The sequence below is a fragment of the Bombina bombina genome, chromosome 2 (genome assembly GCF_027579735.1).
Source record: "Bombina bombina isolate aBomBom1 chromosome 2, aBomBom1.pri, whole genome shotgun sequence".
Taxonomy (NCBI): domain Eukaryota; kingdom Metazoa; phylum Chordata; class Amphibia; order Anura; family Bombinatoridae; genus Bombina; species Bombina bombina.
Window position 1 is genome coordinate 708,625,974 of NC_069500.1, and position 21,364 is coordinate 708,647,337.

Genomic DNA, 21,364 nt, shown 5'->3' on the forward strand with positions numbered 1-21,364 from the left:
TTCAGAACACAGTCTATCTGGTAGTTCAGACATGTTAAACAGGCATAAACTTGATAACAAAGTACAAAAAACGTCTTAAAATAAAACCGTTACTGTCACTTTAAATTTTAAACTGAACACACTTTATTACTGCAATTGCGAAAAAATATGAAGGAATTGTTCAAAATTCACCAAAATTTCACCACAGTGTCTTAAAGCCTTAAAAGTATTGCACACCAAATTTGGAAGCTTTAACCCTTAAAATAACGGAACCGGAGCCGTCTTTAACTTTAACCCCTTTACAGTCCCTGGTATCTGCTTTGCTGAGACCCAACCAAGCCCAAAGGGGAATACGATACCAAATGACGCCTTCAGAAAGTCTTTTCTATGTATCAGAGCTCCTCACACATGCGACTGCATGTCATGCCTCTCAAAAACAAGTGCGCAACACCGGCGCGAAAATGAGGCTCTGCCTATGATTTGGGAAAGCCCCTAAAGAGAAAGGTGTCTAAAAAAGTGCCTGCCGATATAATCTTATCAAAATACCCAGATTAAATGATTCCTCAAGGCTAAATATGTGTTAATAATGAATCGATTTAGCCCAGAAAAAGTCTACAGTCTTAATAAGCCCTTGTGAAGCCCTTATTTACAATCTTAATAAACATGGCTTACCGGATCCCATAGGGAAAATGACAGCTTCCAGCATTACATCGTCTTGTTAGAATGTGTCATACCTCAAGCAGCAAGAGACTGCTCACTGTTCCCCCAACTGAAGTTAATTCCTCTCAACAGTCCTGTGTGGAACAGCCATGGATTTTAGTAACGGTTGCTAAAATCATTTTCCTCATACAAACAGAAATCTTCATCTCTTTTCTGTTTCTGAGTAAATAGTACATACCAGCACTATTTTAAAATAACAAACTCTTGATTGAATAATAAAAACTACAGTTAAACACTAAAAAACTCTAAGCCATCTCCGTGGAGATGTTGCCTGTACAACGGCAAAGAGAATGACTGGGGTAGGCGGAGCCTAGGAGGGATCATGTGACCAGCTTTGCTGGGCTCTTTGCCATTTCCTGTTGGGGAAGAGAATATCCCACAAGTAAGGATGACGCCGTGGACCGGACACACCTATGTTGGAGAAATATCACTCACACCATTACACCACCACCACCAGTATGAACCGTTGATACAAGGCAGAATGGATCCATGCTTTCATGTTGTTTACGCCAAATTCTGACCCTACCATCTGAATGTCGCAGTTGAAATCGAGACTCATTCAGCGTTTTCCAATCTTCTATTGTCCAATTTTGGTGAGCCTGTGAAAATTGTAGTCTCAGTTTCCTGTTCTTAGCTGACAGGAGTGGCACCTGGTGTGGTCTTTTGCTGCTGTAGCCCATTTGCTTCAAGGTTTGACGTGTTGTGCATTCAAAGATGGTATTCTGCATACCTTGGTCGTATAGAGTGGTTATTTGAGTTACTGTTGCCTTTCTATCATCTCAAACCAGTCTGCCCATTCTCCTCTGATCTTTGACATCAACAAGGCATTGTCATCCACACAACTGCCGCTTACTGGATATTTTCTCTTTTTCTGACCATTCTCTGTATACCCTAGAGATGGTTGTGCATGACAATCCCAGTAGATCAGCAGTTTTTTAAATATTCAGACCAGCCCATCTGGCACCAACAACCATGCCACATTCAAAGTCACTTAAATCCCCTTTCTTCCACATTCTGATGCTTGGTTTGAACTTCAGCAAGTCATCTTCACCACGTCTATATGCCTAAATGCATTGAGTTGCTGCCATGTGATTGGCTGATTAGCAATTTGTGTTAAAAAGCAATTGAACAGGTGTACCTAATAAAGTGGCCGGTGAGTGTATATACATATATATACACACACACACTTACATTGGAGCCCTTTTCAGTTAAATACCTTACAACTTGAAATATTTTTTATCAATTTTAATATTTTATAATTTGTTTTACTATGAATTTAATGTACATATTTTACAGTCCAATGTTCTTCACATCTACACATAATCTTTAGGTTCCTTAATAAAGTCCCATGGGTTTCAATACCATTTGTATGCCAATGACACCCAAATCTACCTCTCTGCACTAGACCTATCTTCTTCCTTGCAAATATCTTTCTCATATCTCATCTTGGATGTCCTCTCACTACCTTAAGTTAAATCTCTCCAAAACTGAGCTCCTTATTTTCCCCCTTCTTCAAAAATCTCCACCCCCAACTTCTCTATAACTGTTGATAACTCCATCATTACCTCTACCCCTCATACTCAATGTCTTGGAGTCACACTTGACTCAGATCTTTCTTTCACTCCTTACATTCAGTCCTTGGCTAAAGCCTGCCGCTTCCACCTTAAAAACATCTCCAAAATTAGACATTTCCTTTCACAAGACACAACTATTATTCTAATCCACTCTTTCATCCTTTCCCGTCTTTTATTACTGCAACTCCATCCTCTCTGGTCTCCCTAGCTGCCGCCTAGCTCCTTTACAATACATAATGAATGCCTCCGCCAGGCTCATCTTCCTTACACATCACTCTTCATCTTCTGCACCTCTCTGCCAATCCCTTCACTCGCTTCCTCTTGCCTCTAGGATTAAACACTAAATCCTCCCTCTGACATACAAAGCCCTCAACTGCACTGCTCCCCCTACATCTCAGACCTTGTCTCCAGATACTCTCCCTCCCGACCCCTTCGCTCTGTCCACGATCTCCTCCTCTCTTGTTACCTCCTCACATTCCTGTTTACAAGACTTCTCCAGACTGGCTCCCATCTTATGGAACTCTCTGCCTCGCTCCACAAGACTCTCCCCTAGTTTTGAAAGCTTCAAGTGCTCCCTAAAGATTGTACTATTCAGGGATGCATACAACCTACACTAAACTTTCCTAACTCCACTGCTTTCCCCTTGAACCCCTTATCATGTAAACCTATGAGCCCAGCTGTTTGTAGAACACCCGCATAAGAGCCGATTACAACAGTGCAACTCTCGGCAGGGACCTCTACCCATTTGACCCCCTATAAATGTTACCTTGTATACCGCCTATGTTTCTAGCGCTGTGGAATCTGTTGGCGCTCTACAAAGACCTGATAATAATAATAATAATAGAAGAAAATGTTCATAGTATTTTTAAATACAGTATATCATTCTATACATATCTGTTGGTATAGATATATTTTTTTACAAAACATTATCATATATATATATAGACAAATATATATTTGAAAATAAAAAGTACATTTTCTTCTATGTGAAGAACATTGGAATGTAAAGTATTCATAATATAGAACTAAGAATGCTATTATGATTTAACTCGTAAGTGTGTTAGAATCTAATTATAAAACAATGATTATTTGAAATCAGTCCTAGCAACTTTAGTTACTAATTTATGTTGTATAATTATTTATGCAAATATGCATAGTATTATTTTCCAGAAAAGGTGGCCCAGTTTATATCCACTTTACATTGAACAGTGACTCCGCCAACCCAAGGGATACCTCAAATAAAAAATATTCACATCATAGTTCAGCAGGTCTGGCAAATGCACTGAAAAGAAACTATTCACTGGAATAAAATCAATAATCCACCCTTTACCGCTATGTTTTCAGTCGTCTCCACACTTCAATATGAGTTTTGTTCTCTCTCCTTACTTACACTACAATATGAGACTTTTTTTTATTGTATAATGAAATTATGAATTTTAATTGGTATTAAAAATTACAATTTTTACATTTGACTTTCTGTACGATTTTTTAAAGTTCTTATTTTATTGAGCACTAAATTATCAAGTCTCTCCTTCACATACAGAAATGCAGGGAATTCCCCTTAGTGGGATGAACAACTAGCAATGTAAATTTTCTCTTTAGAGAATCCAGTGATCAAACTTGTAGCACTGAAAAATCTTTTTAGATAGCCTATCCTGAGCAGAGCTTTAGAAAATCGGAACCCTAAAAACAGTCTGTCCTGCAGGACGAACAAGAGAAGTCTTGAACTGCAACAGTACACAGTCATATAAAATTATGGTCAGCCCCGGAATAAGAATAAATAGCAGCCCTGGAAAAATATAAAGACCAGCCTTATTTTCTGTTAAATCGGTAGAATGCACATGCCCCATTTTTCTCAAAGTGGATTACTGGGACACTCATTCCCCAATATTTTTTTCAGAATTAATTTATATTACTTTATATTGAATAAAAATGTCAGATTGATGTTATATAGCAACCCTAAAAACCAACTGCATCCATTAATGACCCCTTTAAATTGTAGCTTTCCAGCCCCAGCTGCTGCAGTCCACTGGGAAATCTCCTGGTATCCTGGTAGGCCAATCTGGCCCTGAATATGGTTATTTAACAAGGAAAGGAATCGTATTTAAAAAAAAAATAATTAGTGATACCTACGTCTGGGTCTAATTCTAGCAATTCCCCTTCCAAGGCAGTCAGTTCATCTTCCGTCATTTTATTTAAGATTTCATCTTCATCAAGGTCTCTGTATTTCTCTAGGTCTTTTCTGTGCGACATTTTCAATAGCTTTTTTCCCTGCTTCTTTTTCAAAAGTAGAAACTGCAGGAAAAAATAACTTGTTATAAGGATAAAGAAATATTCACAATGACAAACTGCAAAATACTTCAACCTTATATATTCAAGACATCTCTATATGAGGGGCACACAATTTTATTTTTATTTTTTCAGGATAGTCAGTAATAACTGGTTTGGCAGAAGGCCACAATACGTATGCAATTAACCTTAAAAATAGATTATAACTAAGTTTTTTTGTTAAATTAGTTAAAGGGCCACTAAACCCCCCAAAAAATTTTTTTTTCATGATTCAGATAGAGAATAGAAATTTAAACAACATTACAATTTACTTCTATTATTTATTTTGCTTAATTTTTTAGATATCATTAGTTGAAGAAAAAGCAATGCACATGGTGAGCCAATCACACAAGGCTTCTATGTGCAGCAACCAATCATCAGCTGCTGAGCATATCTAGATATGCTTTTCAGCAAAGAATATCAAGAGAATAAAACAAATTAGATAATATAAGTGAATTAGAAAGATGTTTAAAATTACATTCTCTTTCTAAATCATGAAAGAAAAAATGTGGGTGTCATGTCCCTTTAATATTAATGAATTTAATTTGATTGTGTATACTACTCAAACATACAGAAATGTATACAACTACACTCACTTTTTATATCCTTCTGGAGATATGGGCCCCTATTTAAGAAAGGTCTTGCGGACCTGATCCGACACTGCAGATCAGATCTGCAAGACCTCGCTGAATGCGGAGAGCAATACGCTCTCCGTATTCAGCATTGCACCAGCAGCTCACAAGAGCTTGCTGGTGCAACGCCGCCCCCTGCAGACTCGCGGCCAATCAGGGGCTGTCAATCAACCCAATCATACTCGATCGGGTTGATTTCCGGCAATGTCTGTCCTCCTGCTCAGAGCAGGCGGACAGGTTATGGAGCAGCGGTCTTTGTGACCGCTGCTTCATAACTGCTGTTTCTGGCGAGTCTGAAGACTCGCCAGAAACAGGGGCCATCAAGCTCCTTTTGGTCCTTGATAGATAGGCCCCATGGTATCCAGAACTGTACACAGTATTCCAGATGAGGCCTAACTATTGATCTATGAGGTGGCATAAGAACCTTGCTATTTCTGTTTCTAATACCTCTACTAATGCAACCAAGTATTCAACTGGCCTTTCGGGCTGCACAGCTGCATTGTGTAACAAATTTTAAATCATATGAAATAATAATTCCCAAATCCCGTTCCTTTCTTATCAGTAATGTTCTATTGAGACTTTAATTAGCACTTGGGTTTTTGGATCCTATATGCATAATTTTGCTCTTGGTAAATTTTAGTATATATATATATATTTTTTTTTGTTAGTTAAAATAAGCATATTGGGAATTTTGAGCAAACTTTACCTGCATAAAGCTAGCAAGAAAAATCAGTGATTCCAGCTTGTTTAAAATGCTTACACAATTTCACAAGACTTGTGAGAGAGCTTCAGACATACCCTGGGAACTTCCCTGTTCAGCCCAGGGAACTGCCCTGACCCTCCCACTTTCTGAAACTGACAGTTTTAATTTACAATTGAGCAAATACAAAGTGCAATGTAATTTGTATAAGATGCACAGAAATATACAAAGTATGATCCAAATTTATTAAGTAACTCAGAATCTTTCAAAACATAATCTGAATTTGTAAAACCACTGCTTGCCCTAAATCTGAATATATTAAAAATATAAAATAGAATGTGCAAAGCTTAAATGTAATAATACTGAAAGAACCCAATCTGAAGTGTCAAGTAATATAAAATACAAAGCACCAAGTGTAACAAAACTCTCATATCATTCATCCATCTCTGGGACGTCTTCTATCTTCATCCCAGCGGCGCGGAGCTATCCTGGATGGCGAAGACATACTGCGTGGAGCGTCCTCATTATACGGTCGGTCACCGCCGAAAAGGTAGCCATTTAAAAATGGCGTACCTTGCATTCCTATTGGCTGATTTGATTCTTCAAATTCTAATCAGCCAATAGGATGAGAGCTTCTGAAATCCCTTTGGCTGTTCAAAACAGCCAATAGGATGAGAGCTACTGAAATCTTATTGGCTGATTTGAAGATAGAAGACATCCCTGAGATGGATGAGATGGATGGAGGTGTTGCCGCCTGGATGAAGACTTCTCGCCACCTGGATGAAGATGGATGTCCGGACTTCAGGAATCGTGAGTAGATTTTCTGGGGTTAGTGTTAGGTTTTTTTTGTAATTTTTTTTAGGTGTTAGGTATTAGGTTTTTAGTGTTAGGTATTTTTATTTTGGGAGGTTGGTTGGGAGGGGGGTTTACTTTTAGGGGGGCTTAGTAAATTTTTAAGGTAAAAGAGCTGTTTAACTTAGGGCAAAGTAATTTATTGTAGGTTAGGGAGTGTTTTTATTTTGGGGGGGCTTTTTTTATTTTTATAGGGCTATTAGATTAGGTGTAATAATTTTTATTTTTGATCATTTCGTTTTTTATTTTTGTAAGCTTAGAGGTTTTTTTTCCTTCGGAATTTAGTGTTTATTATTTTTTGAAATTTTTTCGTGGTGTTAGGTTTTTTTAAATTTGTAATTTAGATTTTTTAATTGGTATTTTTTAAAATTTTATTAGAATAGTTATGTTAGGTTAATTTATAGTTTAAACTTAGTTTTTTTTATTTCACAGGTAAGTTTTTATTTATTTTAAGATAGTTATATTTTAATTTAAAGTTAGGGGGGTGTTAGGTTTAGAGGTTAATAGTTTCATTTAGTGTTTTGCGATGTGGGGGGGCCAGCGGTTTAGGGGTTAATTGGTTTAGTAGTTACGATGAGGGGGGCTGGAGGTTTAGGGGTTAATAGGTTTATTTATGTGTAGGCAATGTCGAGGAGCAGCGGATTAGGGGTTAATAACTTTTATTAGTATCAGCAATGTCGGGGAGCGGCGGAATAGGGGTTACTAATATTTATTAGTGTCGGCGATGTTGGGGAGCGGCGGAATAGGGGTTAATAATTTTTATTAGTGTAGGCGATGTTGGGGAGCGACAGAATAGAGGTTAATAATTTCTATTCGTGTAGGCGATGTCGGGGAGTGGCGGATTAGGGGTTAATATCTTTATTTTGTGTCGGCGATGTCGGAGAGCGGCGGACTAGGGGTGTTTAGACTAGGGGTTTATGTTAGGGTGTTAGGTTTAAACTTAACTTTCTTTTCCCCATAGATATCAATAGCGTTGCGTTACGGCGATCTCCATTCCGCGATTGCAGGTGTAAGTTTTTTTCTAACACTCTCTCCCCATTGATGTCTATGGAGGAAAGCGTGCACGAGCACGTAAACTCAGCCCTTGCCTTTTGTGCAGTATGGAGCTTAACGCACCATAATGCACAGCACAAGGAGGCTTTTCAGTAACTCGTAATGGCAGCGCTATGGAGAGTGCAATAACGCAAATTCTTTGGCGTTAGTTTCGCACCCTGTTTAGCGCAAAACTCGTAATCTAGGTGAGAGTGTTTTAAAATTGCATACTCTATCTGAATCGTAATAGAAAAATGTGGGGTTATGTCCCTTTAAACACATTTTTTTCTTAAACTGGTCCTAACACTAATCTACAGAACCTAATTGCAGAATTGAATCTTTTAAAATTCTGTATTGTGAAAAAAAGATAAATTATTATGCACAATGTATATATGTTGCTAAAGATATCAGTCAAGTCTAAACATTTCTGAAACAAACTAAGATCTGCTGCTGCAATTAGCTGACTTGTTTTTTTCGTAGCCAAACTGCACCAAACACTTGCCTTGTTTGGAGAATCCAATCTGGGCTTGAGTCTGCAGACAACAAGGCTCACCACAGTAATTATGTTAGTATAAAGTACATTGTTTTGCAATGTGCATTTTTTCAGTTCTGAGAATTATTAAAGGGACACTAAACACTAAATGCATTTCATGCACCTCCCTTTAATCATGGGTTCTGGCATTATGGAACCTAGGTTACACTGAAGGTGTCTGAAGAAGAGTTACTGCCCATGTGCAAACAGGTCAGCATTGAAATGTAGATAGATTTCAACATGGCAGCACCCATGACTAAAGGGAGGCAGGGAATAACCTCACTACTATGCTTGTAAAATGTATATAGTGCCAGATTATGAGTGGAGAACAAATTTTCGCCTTTGCAAGCATGATATGTGCACTCCACTTGTAATAACAGAGCATGCAATTGTGCACTGGTATTTGAAGTGGCAATGAGAACGAAACCTCGTTGCCTGATGCAGTAATTTTATTAAAAAATAAAAATGTTACAATTTTTATTGTTTAATAAAATACACACCACTGTATTTTGGAGGTATTTGGGGCACATTTATAAAATTAACCAGAGATCTGATCTCGGGTTAATTTTATAAACGCTAATTTGCTACCGCGAGCTCACGGTAGCAATAACCAGCCATTTTTTGTTATAGAAAGTTATAACTGTTTTTCAGTGACATACGTTCATATCCTGTGAGGGCCGTGCACTAGTAATCAAACACCACACATCCTCAGAGAGTCAGCAGTGGTTTGTATGGCACAAATGAAGTCTTCACAGACATAATACAGCATATGTGAGTTTGCCAATTGCCACTGAAAAACCGTTATAGCTTTACTAGAAACATTTTTGCTAATGTAAGTTTAATGCAAAGATGTTTCTACTTAAAACTGAAACGTATCCATTTCACCTGGACCTTTCAATTTTATTTGTACACTATGTCTATTTGACAGATTAAATATTTTCTTTATAAACCTATACGTAACAGCACAGTGATGTTTTTTTTTAATTATTTTATTTGTAAACAGACACTTTTGCTTAAAGCCTTTGATATGTCACCTACACAAACATTGCAATGTTAATCTTTAGCAAAAATGGTTCTGAATTAAACATGCCACAAATAACCTATGAGATCGGAAGCTATAATTCCTATGTGAAATACAAACTCTATGTCAAGCAGACATCACATACTTGGCTGGTGCTTGTATACAACTGTTATGTTCTTTAAGGATGGCATTGCTTGCAAGAACCAGTACATAAAGATCCTGTTTGTGATTGTTTTCATCCTGCTGTTACTAATCAGAATCTAAAGCAATATTTGAGTATTTTGCTTCAGTTACCATAAATTACAATTTTCTTTTTAAATAAAGAAACATTCTGTCACAGATAGTAAGAAAATGTAATATTACAACATTAAGCAGATAGTAAATATCAACATTAAAGTGAATGTAAATTTTGATACTAAAGTGCCCAGTTTTTAAAAAATTGATTAAAAACAGGGGCACTTTAATTCATCAAAATTAACATTTCACTCCTGTTGTGAAGAAAAACTTACATTTTAATCTTGACAGCAGCTCCAGCCGGTCTGCTGTCATAAAGAAAAAGGTATTTGAAAAAACATAATTTATGCTTACCTGATAAATTTATTTCTCTTGTAGCGTGTTCAGTCCACGGGTCATCCATTACTTATGGGATATATTCTCCTTCCCAACAGGAAGTTGCAAGAGGATCACCCAAGCAGAGCTGCTATATAGCTCCTCCCCTCACATGTCATATCCAGTCATTCGACCGAAACAAGACGAGAAAGGAGAAACTATAGGGTGCAGTGGTGACTGGAGTTATAATTTAAAATTTAGAACCTGCCTCAAAAAGACAGGGCGGGCCGTGGACTGAACACACTACAAGAGAAATAAATTTATCAGGTAAGCATAAATTATGTTTTCTCTTGTTAAGTGTGTTCAGTCCACGGGTCATCCATTACTTATGGGATACCAATACCAAAGCTAAAGTACACGGATGAAGGGAGGGACAAGGCAGGAACATTAAACAGAAGGAACCACTGCCTGTAGAACCTTTCTCCCAAAACCAGCCTCCGAAGAAGCAAAAGTGTCAAATTTGTAAAATTTGGAAAAAGTATGAAGTGAAGACCAAGTTGCAGCCTTGCAAATCTGTTCAACAGAGGCCTCATTTTTAAAGGCCCAAGTGGAAGCCACAGCTCTAGTGGAATGAGCTGTAATTCTTTCAGGAGGCTGCTGTCCAGCAGTCTCATAGGCTAAACGTATTATGCTACGAAGCCAAAAAGAGAGAGAGGTAGCCGAAGCCTTTTGACCTCTCCTCTGTCCAGAGTAAACGACAAACAGGGAAGAAGTTTGTCGAAAATCTTTAGTTGCCTGTAAGTAGAACTTCAGGGCACGGACCACGTCTAGATTATGCAAAAGACGTTCCTTCTTTGAAGAAGGATTAGGACACAAAGATGGAACAACAATCTCTTGATTGATATTCCTGTTAGAAACAACCTTAGGCAAAAACCCAGGTTTAGTACGCAGGACTACCTTGTCTGAATGAAAGATCAGATAAGGAGAATCACAATGTAAGGCAGATAACTCCGAGACTCTTCGAGCCGAGGAAATAGCCATCAAAAACAGAACTTTCCAAGATAAAAGCTTAATATCGATGGAATGAAGGGGTTCAAACGGAACACCCTGAAGAACTTTAAGAACCAAGTTTAAGCTCCACGGAGGAGCAACAGCCTTAAACACAGGCTTAATCCTAGCCAAAGCCTGACAAAAAGCCTGGACGTCTGGATTCCCTGCCAGACGCTTGTGTAAAAGAATAGACAGAGCAGAAATCTGTCCCTTTAGTGAACTAGCGGATAAGCCCTTTTCTAAACCCTGTTGTAGAAAAGCCAATATCCTAGGAATCCTAACCTTACTCCATGAGTAACTCTTGGATTCACACCAATATAAATATTTACGCCATATCTTATGGTAAATTTTTCTGGTAACAGGTTTCCGAGCCTGTATCAATGTATCAATAACCGAATCCGAAAACCCACGCTTTGATAGAATCAAGCGTTCAATCTCCAAGCAGTCAGCCTCAGAGAAATTAGGTTTGGATGGTTGAAAGGACCCTGAATTAGAAGGTCCTGCCTCAGAGGTAGAGACCATGGTGGACAGGACGACATGTCCACTAGGTCTGCATACCAGGTCCTGCGTGACCACGCAGGCGCTATCAGAATCACCGATGCTCTCTTCTGTTTGATCCTGGCAATCAGTCGAGGCAGCAACGGAAAAGGTGGAAACACATAAGCTATGTTGAAAACCCAAGGGGCTGCAAGTGCATCTACCAGCACCGCTCCTGGGTCCCTGGACCTGGATCCGTAACAAGGAAGCTTGGCGTTCTGGCGAGATGCCATAAGATCCAGATCCGGTTTGCCCCAACGACGAATCAGTTGAGCAAATACCTCCGGGTGTAGTTCCCACTCCCCCGGATGAAAAGTCTGGCGACTTAGAAAATCCGCTTCCCAGTTCTCCACACCTGGGATGTAGATCGCTGACAGGTGGCAAGAGTGTGACTCTGCCCAGCGAATTATCTTCGAGACTTCCAACATCGCTAGGGAACTCCTGGTTCCCCCTTGATGATTGATGTAAGCCACAGTCGTGATGTTGTCCGACTGAAACCTGATGAACCTCAGTGTTGCTAACTGAGGCCAAGCTAGAAGAGCATTGAATATTGCTCTTAATTCTAGAATGTTGATTGGTAGGAGTTTCTCCTCCTGAGTCCACGATCCCTGAGCCTTCAGGGAGTTCCAGACTGCTCCCCAGCCTAGAAGGCTGGCATCTGTTGTTACAATCGTCCAATCTGGTCTGCGAAATGTCATTCCTTCGGACAGATGAACCCGTGACAACCACCAGAGAAGAGAATCTCTGGTCTCCTGGTCCAGATTTAGCAAAGGGGACAGATCTGAGTAATCCCCGTTCCACTGACTTAGCATGCATAGTTGCAGCGGTCTGAGATGCAGGCGCGCAAATGGCACTATGTCCATTGCCGCGACCATCAAGCCGATTACCTCCATACACTGAGCTACTGATGGGCTTGGAGTGGAGTGAAGGGCACGGCAAGCATTGAGAATCTTTGATAACCTGGACTCCGTCAGGTAAATCTTCATCTCTACAGAATCTATAAGAGTCCCTAGAAAAGGAACTCTTGTGAGCGGTAACAGAGAACTCTTTTCCACGTTCACTTTCCACCCATGCGACCTCAGAAATGCTAGAACTATCTCTGTATGAGACTTCGCATTTTGAAAACTTGACGCTTGAATCAGAATGTCGTCTAGGTACGGAACCACTGCTATGCCTCGTGGTCTTAGTACCGCCAGAAGTGAGCCCAGAACCTTTGTAAAAATTCTCGGGGCCGTAGCTAACCCGAAGGGAAGAGCAACAAACTGGTAATGCCTGTCTAGAAAGGCAAATCTTAGGTACCGATAATGATCTTTGTGAATCGGTATGTGAAGGTAGGCATCCTTTAAGTCCACTGTGGTCATATATTGACCCTCTTGGATCGTGGGCAGGATGGTCCGAATGGTTTCCATCTTGAACGATGGAACCCTTAGGAATTTGTTTAAGATTTTTAAGTCTAAGATTGGTCTGAAGGTTCCCTCTTTTTTGGGAACCACAAATAGATTTGAGTAAAACCCTTGTCCTCGTTCCGTTTGCGGAACTGGTTGGATCACTCCCATCACTAAGAGGTCTTGTACACATTGTAGAAATGCCTCTTTCTTTACTAGGTTTGTTGATAACCTTGACAGATGAAACCTCCCTTGTGGAGGAGAAGTTTTGAAATCCAGAAGGTATCCCTGAGATATAATCTCCAACGTCCAGGGATCCTGTACATCTCTTGCCCAGGCCTGGGCGAAGAGAGAAAGTCTGCCCCCCCACTAGATCCGTCTCCGGAAAGGGGGCCCTGTCTTCATGCTGTCTTAGGGGCGGAAGTAGGCTTTCTGGCCTGCTTGCCCTTGTTCCATGACTGGTTGCCTTTCCAACCCTGTCTGTAACGAGCAGTAGTTCCTTCCTGTTTTGGAGTGGAGGAAGTTGATGCTGCTCCTGCCTTGAAGTTACGAAAGGCACGAAAATTAGACTGTTTGGCCTTTGATTTGGCCCTGTCCTGAGGAAGGGTGTGGCCCTTACCTCCCGTAATGTCAGCAATAATTTCCTTCAAGCCGGGCCCGAATAAGGTCTGCCCTTTGAAAGGAATGTTAAGTAGTTTAGACTTAGAAGTTACATCTGCTGACCAGGATTTAAGCCATAGCGCCCTGCACGCCTGTATGGCGAATCCGGAATTTTTAGCCGTAAGTTTGGTTAAATGCACTACAGCATCCGAAACAAACGCATTAGCCAGTTTAAGCGTTCTAACTTTGCTCAAAGTCTCATCCAATGGTGCTGTGCGAATCGTCTCTTCCAGAGACTCAAACCAGAATGCCGCTGCAGCCGTGACAGGCGCAATGCATGCAAGAGGCTGCAATATAAAACCTTGTTGAACAAACATTTTCTTAAGGTAACCCTCTAATTTTTTATCCATTGGATCTGAGAAAGCACAGCTATCCTCCACCGGGATAGTGGTACGCTTGGCTAAAGTAGAAACTGCTCCCTCCACCTTAGGGACCGTCTGCCATAGGTCTCGGGTGGTGGCGTCTATAGGGAACATTTTTCTAAATATCGGAGGAGGGGAAAAGGGCACACCGGGTCTATCCCACTCCTTACTAATAATTTCTGTAAGCCTTTTTTGTATAGGAAAAACGTCAGTACACACCGGTACCGCATAGTATCTATCCAACCTACATAATTTCTCTGGGATTGCCACCGTATCGCAATCATTCAGAGCCGCTAACACCTCCCCTAGTAACACGCGGAGGTTCTCAAGCTTAAATTTAAAATTAGAAATTTCTGAATCCGGTCTCCCCGGATCAGAACCGTCACTGACAGAATGAAGCTCACCGTCCTCATGTTCTGCAAATTGTGACGCAGTATCGGACATGGCTCTCGTGTCATCAGCGCGCTCTGTCCTTAACCCAGAGCTATCGCGCTTGCCTCTTAATTCGGGCATATTGTATAATACTTCTTTCATAACATTAGCCATATCATGTAAAGTGATTTGTAAGGGCCTTGATGTACTTGGCGCCTCAATCTTACGCACCTCCCGAGCGGGAGACGCAGGTACTGACACGTGAGGAGAGTTAGACGGCATAACTTCCCCCTCGTTGTCTGGTGATAATTTCTTTATCGGTACAGATTGACTTTTATTCAAAGTAATATCAATACAATTGGTACACATATTTCTATTGGGCTCCACATCGGCTTTTGAACATAATGAACAAGCAGATTCCTCTGTATCAGACATGTTTAAATAGACTAGCAATGAAGCTAACAAGCTTGGAAATCACTTTCAATAAGTTTACAAGCAATATAAAAAACGCTGCAGCGCTTTTAAAAACACAGTTGAATAACAAAGAAAACTAATTCAGTTATAGTGAACAATTCTTAACGAGAAATGTATTAATTAGCAGAGGATTGCACCCATTAGCAAAAGGATGATTAACCCCTCAATACCCAAAAACGGATATCAAATTAAGATTTAACGCTTTTATCACAGTCAAACACACTGTCACAGATCTGCTGTGACTGATTACCTCCCTCAAAAATGAATTTTGAAGACCCCTGAGCTCTCTAGAGACGTCCTGGATCAAGGAGGAAGAAACAGGAAGACTGTGCTAGAATTTTAACTGCGCAACAAGGCGCTAAAACAAGGTCCCTCCCACTCATGTTACAACAGTGGGAGACCTGATATAACGGTTTCTATGCAGAAAATACGTTAGCCATGTGGAAAAAAATCATGCCCAAAAAGATTTATCACCAAAGTACCTCACAAAACGAATAACATGCCAGTAAACGTTTTAAAAACAACAATTTGAATGTCATGCAAAGTTATCACTAAGCCTGCTACCAGTCGCTTCCACTGCAGATAAGGCTTAAACATTATTTCAGTATTAACAGTATTTTCTCAGTCAAATTCTAGTCCCTAGAAAATAACTCAACTGCGCATACATTTATCAGCCTGATACCAGTCGCTACTACTGCATTTAAGGCTGTACTTACATCATGTGGGTAACAGCAGTATTTTCTTAGTCAATTCCATTCCCAGAAAATAATGTACTGCACATACCTCATTTGCGGGGGACCCCGCATGCTATTCCCCTCTTTCTGAAGTTACCCTACTCCTCAGAATGTCGAGAACAGCCAGCGGATCTTAGTTACGTCTGCTAAGATCATAGAAAAACGCAGGCAGATTCTTCTCCAAATACTGCCTGAGATACAAAAAATGGCACACTCCGGTGTCATTTTAAAATAACAAACTTTTGATTGAAGAATAATTAAGTAAAAACTCCAACTCCTCTCGCGACCTCCTTCTTTGTTGAGGGTTGCAAGAGAATGACTGGATATGACATGTGAGGGGAGGAGCTATATAGCAGCTCTGCTTGGGTGATCCTCTTGCAACTTCCTGTTGGGAAGGAGAATATATCCCATAAGTAATGGATGACCCGTGGACTGAACACACTTAACAAGAGAAAAGATGCTTAAATTTAAACTTTCTCATTAAAGTTGACATTCACTTTAACTTCTGTTTCAGACAAGCCTGAAATGATAGGCCTCTGAGGCAGCATCCACTGCTTCATAAATGGAGCCCAAAGTGTTTATTGTCCATTTAAATTGATTACACAGTAGTATGATAGTAAAACCCTAATTTACAAGTATAAAAAGATATCATTTCTGCACACAAATTTACACCAGGAAAAAACTGCCACAAGGTAAAATGGATTATGATAAACAGTGAATAACTTTGGGCCTTGTACAAAGCAGGCAATATACAGGGAGTGCAGAATTATTAGGCAAATGAGTATTTTGACCACATCATCCTCTTTATGCATGTTGTCTTACTCCAAGCTGTATAGGCTCGAAAGCCTACTACCAATTAAGCATATTAGGTGATGTGCATCTCTGTAATGAGAAGGGGTGTGGTCTAATGACATCAACACCCTATATCAGGTGTGCATAATTATTAGGCAACTTCCTTTCCTTTGGCAAAATGGGTCAAAAGAAGGACTTGACAGGCTCAGAAAAGTCAAAAATAGTGAGATATCTTGCAGAGGGATGCAGCACTCTTAAAATTGCAAAGCTTCTGAAGCGTGATCATCGAACAATCAAGCGTTTCATTCAAAATAGTCAACAGGGTCGCAAGAAGCGTGTGGAAAAACCAAGGCGCAAAATAACTGCCCATGAACTGAGAAAAGTCAAGCGTGCAGCTGCCAAGATGCCACTTGCCACCAGTTTGGCCATATTTCAGAGCTGCAACATCACTGGAGTGCCCAAAAGCACAAGGTGTGCAATACTCAGAGACATGGCCAAGGTAAGAAAGGCTGAAAGACGACCACCACTGAACAAGACACACAAGCTGAAACATCAAGACTGGGCCAAGAAATATCTCAAGACTGATTTTTCTAAGGTTTTATGGACTGATGAAATGAGAGTGAGTCTTGATGGGCCAGATGGATGGGCCCGTGGCTGGATTGGTAAAGGGCAGAGAGCTCCAGTCCGACTCAGACGCCAGCAAGGTGGAGGTGGAGTACTGGTTTGGGCTGGTATCATCAAAGATGAGCTTGTGGGGCCTTTTCGGGTTGAGGATGGAGTCAAGCTCAACTCCCAGTCCTACTGCCAGTTTCTGGAAGACACCTTCTTCAAGCAGTGGTACAGGAAGAAGTCTGCATCCTTCAAGAAAAACATGATTTTCATGCAGGACAATGCTCCATCACACGCGTCCAAGTACTCCACAGCGTGGCTGGCAAGAAAGGGTATAAAAGAAGAAAATCTAGTAACATGGCCTCCTTGTTCACCTGATCTGAACCCCATTGAGAACCTGTGGTCCATCATCAAATGTGAGATTTACAAGGAGAGAAAACAGTACACCTCTCTGAACAGTGTCTGGGAGGCTGTGGTTGCTGCTGCACGCAATGTTGATGGTGAACAGATCAAAACACTGACAGAATCCATGGATGGCAGGCTTTTGAGTGTCCTTGCAAAGAAAGGTGGCTATATTGGTCACTGATTTGTTTTTGTTTTGTTTTTGAATGTCAGAAATGTATATTTGTGAATGTTGAGATGTTATATTGGTTTCACTGGTAAAAATAAATAATTGAAATGGGTATATATTTGTTTTTTGTTAAGTTGCCTAATAATTATGCACAGTAATAGTCACCTGCACACACAGATATCCCCCTAAAATAGCTATAACTAAAAACAAACTAAAAACTACTTCCAAAACTATTCAGCTTTGATATTAATGAGTTTTTTGGGTTCATTGAGAACATGGTTGTTGTTCAATAATAAAATTAATCCTCAAAAATACAACTTGCCTAATAATTCTGCACTCCCTGTATATGGGTAGATTTATCATGCAGCGTATGCTGCTGTATCCGCGCGAGCCTTCAGGCTCGCCAGAAACATAAGTTAAAAAGCAGCAGTATAAAACCACTGCTCCTTAACTCATCTGCCACCTCTGAGGTGGCGGACTGCAATCATTCCGATCGGATCCGATCGGGATGATTGACACCCCCAGCTAGCAGCCGTATTTGCCACGGTAACCGTATACTAATTTAGACTTGTACTATCTTTGGATAATATTGATATATCCTATTACTGGGTATACATATATTACTAATTATATACTCCCTGACGAGGGATTTGTGTGTGGCACAACTACTTATAATTAATGAATGGTTATTGTGAGCAGACTTTACTCTGCTTCTTTTCTTTGATAGTATTGCCACTTAGATATAACTGATAAACTGATAACTTGTATGTATGTATAATATATAACCTACCCAATAGTGTTTAAGCACCTGACCATCTACGATCTAAAATATCATATAATTATTGACCTCTAGGCTTTTGCCAGATTTGGAGAGATAGCAGTGCTCTCTTTATGGAATCTTGTTTTTAAACACACACACACTTTTTCCTATATTAGTTTTTAATTGTGGCATAGTCCACAATTTCATTTTAATAATGACTATTAAACGTTATGTTTTATTATTGAATTATTGAATTTTGTTTACACATACCATACTCCACCACCTGACTTAATATGGAAGTACGACCTGCAGGTGTGCCCAAATAATGCTTCTTTTTCTTTACCCTTTATAATAATTATTTAACTCTGGCATTAGGCACTACCTCCTTGTTACACATAGGATTGTGCTAGGCGGTTTAGGTTGTAACACCCTCTTTACCACCTTCCCTAAAGGTTATTAGGGATTTCCCTTTTTTCCAAATTGTAAAGCCGCCAACTCAGAAACTCTGTGTGCCGATGCAATAGCCAATAATGTAACATAGTTACAACATTCAGTATACGCTTGGTTTTTTTCTTGCAACCTGGATTTGCAAACACCATTGATACGCAGACCACCCGGTAATCCGTGACTCTGATTGGTTGGAGAATTGTCACGTGACCCCATACACGCCGAGGAATGGATATTCATCAGGATACACCTTGGGCCATTTTTTTGCTCACCGTAAAGGTAACTATATATCTGAAAAGGGGTTCTAGACATGGAATTCAATCTAATTAATCTCATATCAGTACACGGAGAAGCACTTTTCTAAACAGGCTTCGAATTCTGGGTGAGTCACTTCTCAATCTACACTGCGTTACCAATTGCTTATTGACTGTTCATTCATCCTGTCTCAGACTCACTAATATTCAAGAGACATACTAACTTCTACACAGCGTTGCCAAGTGTCTATTGACTGTTTTTCATCCAGCCGCAGACTAACTAACATTGTGCTTTTTAATCAAGAGACATACACTCTTCTATCATTGCTATTGTCCCTTTTTATCAGACTTTTTATCTGATTTTTTATTTCTTTTAACCACCGGTGGTCATTTAGATTTATTACATTCGTATGCATTTGTTGTTATTGTGTTTACCAGATTAAATGTTATTAACTTGTACTTTTTAAACACTTATTAATTTTCTGTTTTGTTTTATACATTCACTGATTTATTAACCCTCTAATGTATAGCAGCTTTCATTAGCGCTCCCTATCCCCTTTTTTCTGTTTAATTTTTTTCTGTTTAATAGCCAATAATAACAGGACCTTCCATGAGAAAATCTTAATGTCCAGAGCATGCATAGGCCCAAACGGAGCCCTCTGCGAGACCTTAAGCACCAAGTTTAAGCTCCAGGGAGGAGCCGGATTTCTGAAAACCAGACTAATCCTAACCAGAGCCTGAACAAAGGACTGAATGTCAGGAAGCTCCGTGAGCTTCTTGTGCAACAGTACCGATAAAGCCAAGATCTGTCCCCTTAGGGAACTGGGGGCAAAACCCTTATGCAGATCATCCTGGAGAAAGGCCAAAATCCTGGATACCTTGACCTTGTGCCAAGGGTATCCTCGTTCCTCACACCAGGTGGTAGATGCGTCTAGTGGCCGGCTTCCTGGCTTGGACGAGAGTGTTGATCCGAAAAACCTCTCCTGGCCAAGACTAGGCGTTCAACCTCCACGCAGTCAGCCTCAGATAATCAAGATTTTGATGTAGAAAAGGACCTTGAACTAGCAGATCCTTGTGACAAGGTAACTTCCATGGCGGATATGACATCGCCACTAGATCCACAAACCACGTCCTCCGCTGCCATGACGGAGCTCCCCATACTGATAGACTCGCATCCGTGGTTACAATCTCCCAGGATGGTCTCAGGAAAGAAGTCCCCTGGGACAACTGGCACGGGTCCACCAAGACATGGACTCCCACACCGGTCTGTCCAGAGATATCTGTTGGAACAGGTCAGAATGATCACCGTTCCATTGTCTCAACATGCAGAGCTCAAGAGGTCTGAGATGAAACCTGGCGAATGGAATGACATCTATGCTGGATACCATGAGCCCGATTACCTCCATACATCTGGCCACAGAAGTCCTGGAGGATGTCTGCAGGGCAAGACAGTTGGACGCAAGCATGCAACGTCTCTGGTCTGTGATAAATATCTTCATCGCAGAAGAATCTATTATCGTACCCAGGAACGCCACCCTGTTGCTGGGGACCAATGAACTCTTCCCTTCGTTTATCTTCCAACCATGGAATCGAAGTAGAAGAAGGAGAGTTCTTGAATGATCCTCCGCCAGACTGTAGGATGGAGCCTGGACCAGGATATCGTCCAGATACGGAGCCACTGCAATCCCTCTGGCTCTCACTACTGCAAGAAGAGCTCCTAGAAACTTTGTAAAGACTCTTGGGGCCATCGCCAGACCAAACGGAAGGGCCACAAACTGGAAGTGCTGGTTCAGGAAGGCGAACCTTAGAAATTTGAAGTGATCCTTGTAGATTGGAACACGAAGGTAAGCATCCTTCAGGTCTATAGTCGTCATGAATTGCCCCTCTTGAACTAGGGGCAAAATTGACTTGATCATCTCCATCTTGAACGATGGGACTGACAAAAACTTTGGGACCAAGAAAAGGTTTGAATAATACCCCAGACCTCTTTCTGCCTGAGGAACTGGGACGATTACCCAGAGAGATGAGAGATCCCTCACACATCCCAGGAAGGAGTCTCTCTTTTCTGGTTTTGAAGAGATGTTTGACAGGAGGAACCTGCCTCTGGGCGGATACGATTTGAAACCTATCCTGTACCCCTGGGCGATGACTTCCAGGACTCATAGGATCTGTAATGTCTCCCCTCCAGGCACCCGCAAAAAGAGATAGTTTTCCCCCCTACCTGGTCCAAGGACGGGTTGGGGGCCGCCCCTTCATGCCGACTTTGACTCGGCGGGCTTCTTGTTCTGCTTGGACTTATTCTAAGAGTTTGCTGGCTTCCAAGATTCCTTGGATTGCTCAGATTTTGCGGAAGGCTGCTGGCGCTGAGACTTGTCTGCACGAAAAGGATGAAAAATAGATCCCTTAGGTTTGGCTTTCTTATCCTGAGGTAAGAAGGC

The 21,364-nt window shown here is 40.7% G+C and overlaps 1 protein-coding gene across 2 annotated transcripts in view; it reads right to left on the reverse strand.

The window, feature by feature from the left end:
* TMOD1 (tropomodulin 1) overlaps positions 1 to 21,364 on the reverse strand; it is a 250,805-nt gene that overhangs the window by 140,655 nt on the left and 88,786 nt on the right. For both annotated transcript variants that reach the window (XM_053702704.1, XM_053702703.1), the window contains exon 2: positions 4,407 to 4,568. In XM_053702704.1, the coding sequence (XP_053558679.1) occupies positions 4,407 to 4,526 (120 nt within the window). In that variant the 5' untranslated portion in view covers positions 4,527 to 4,568. The remainder of the gene's footprint in view (positions 1 to 4,406; positions 4,569 to 21,364) is intronic.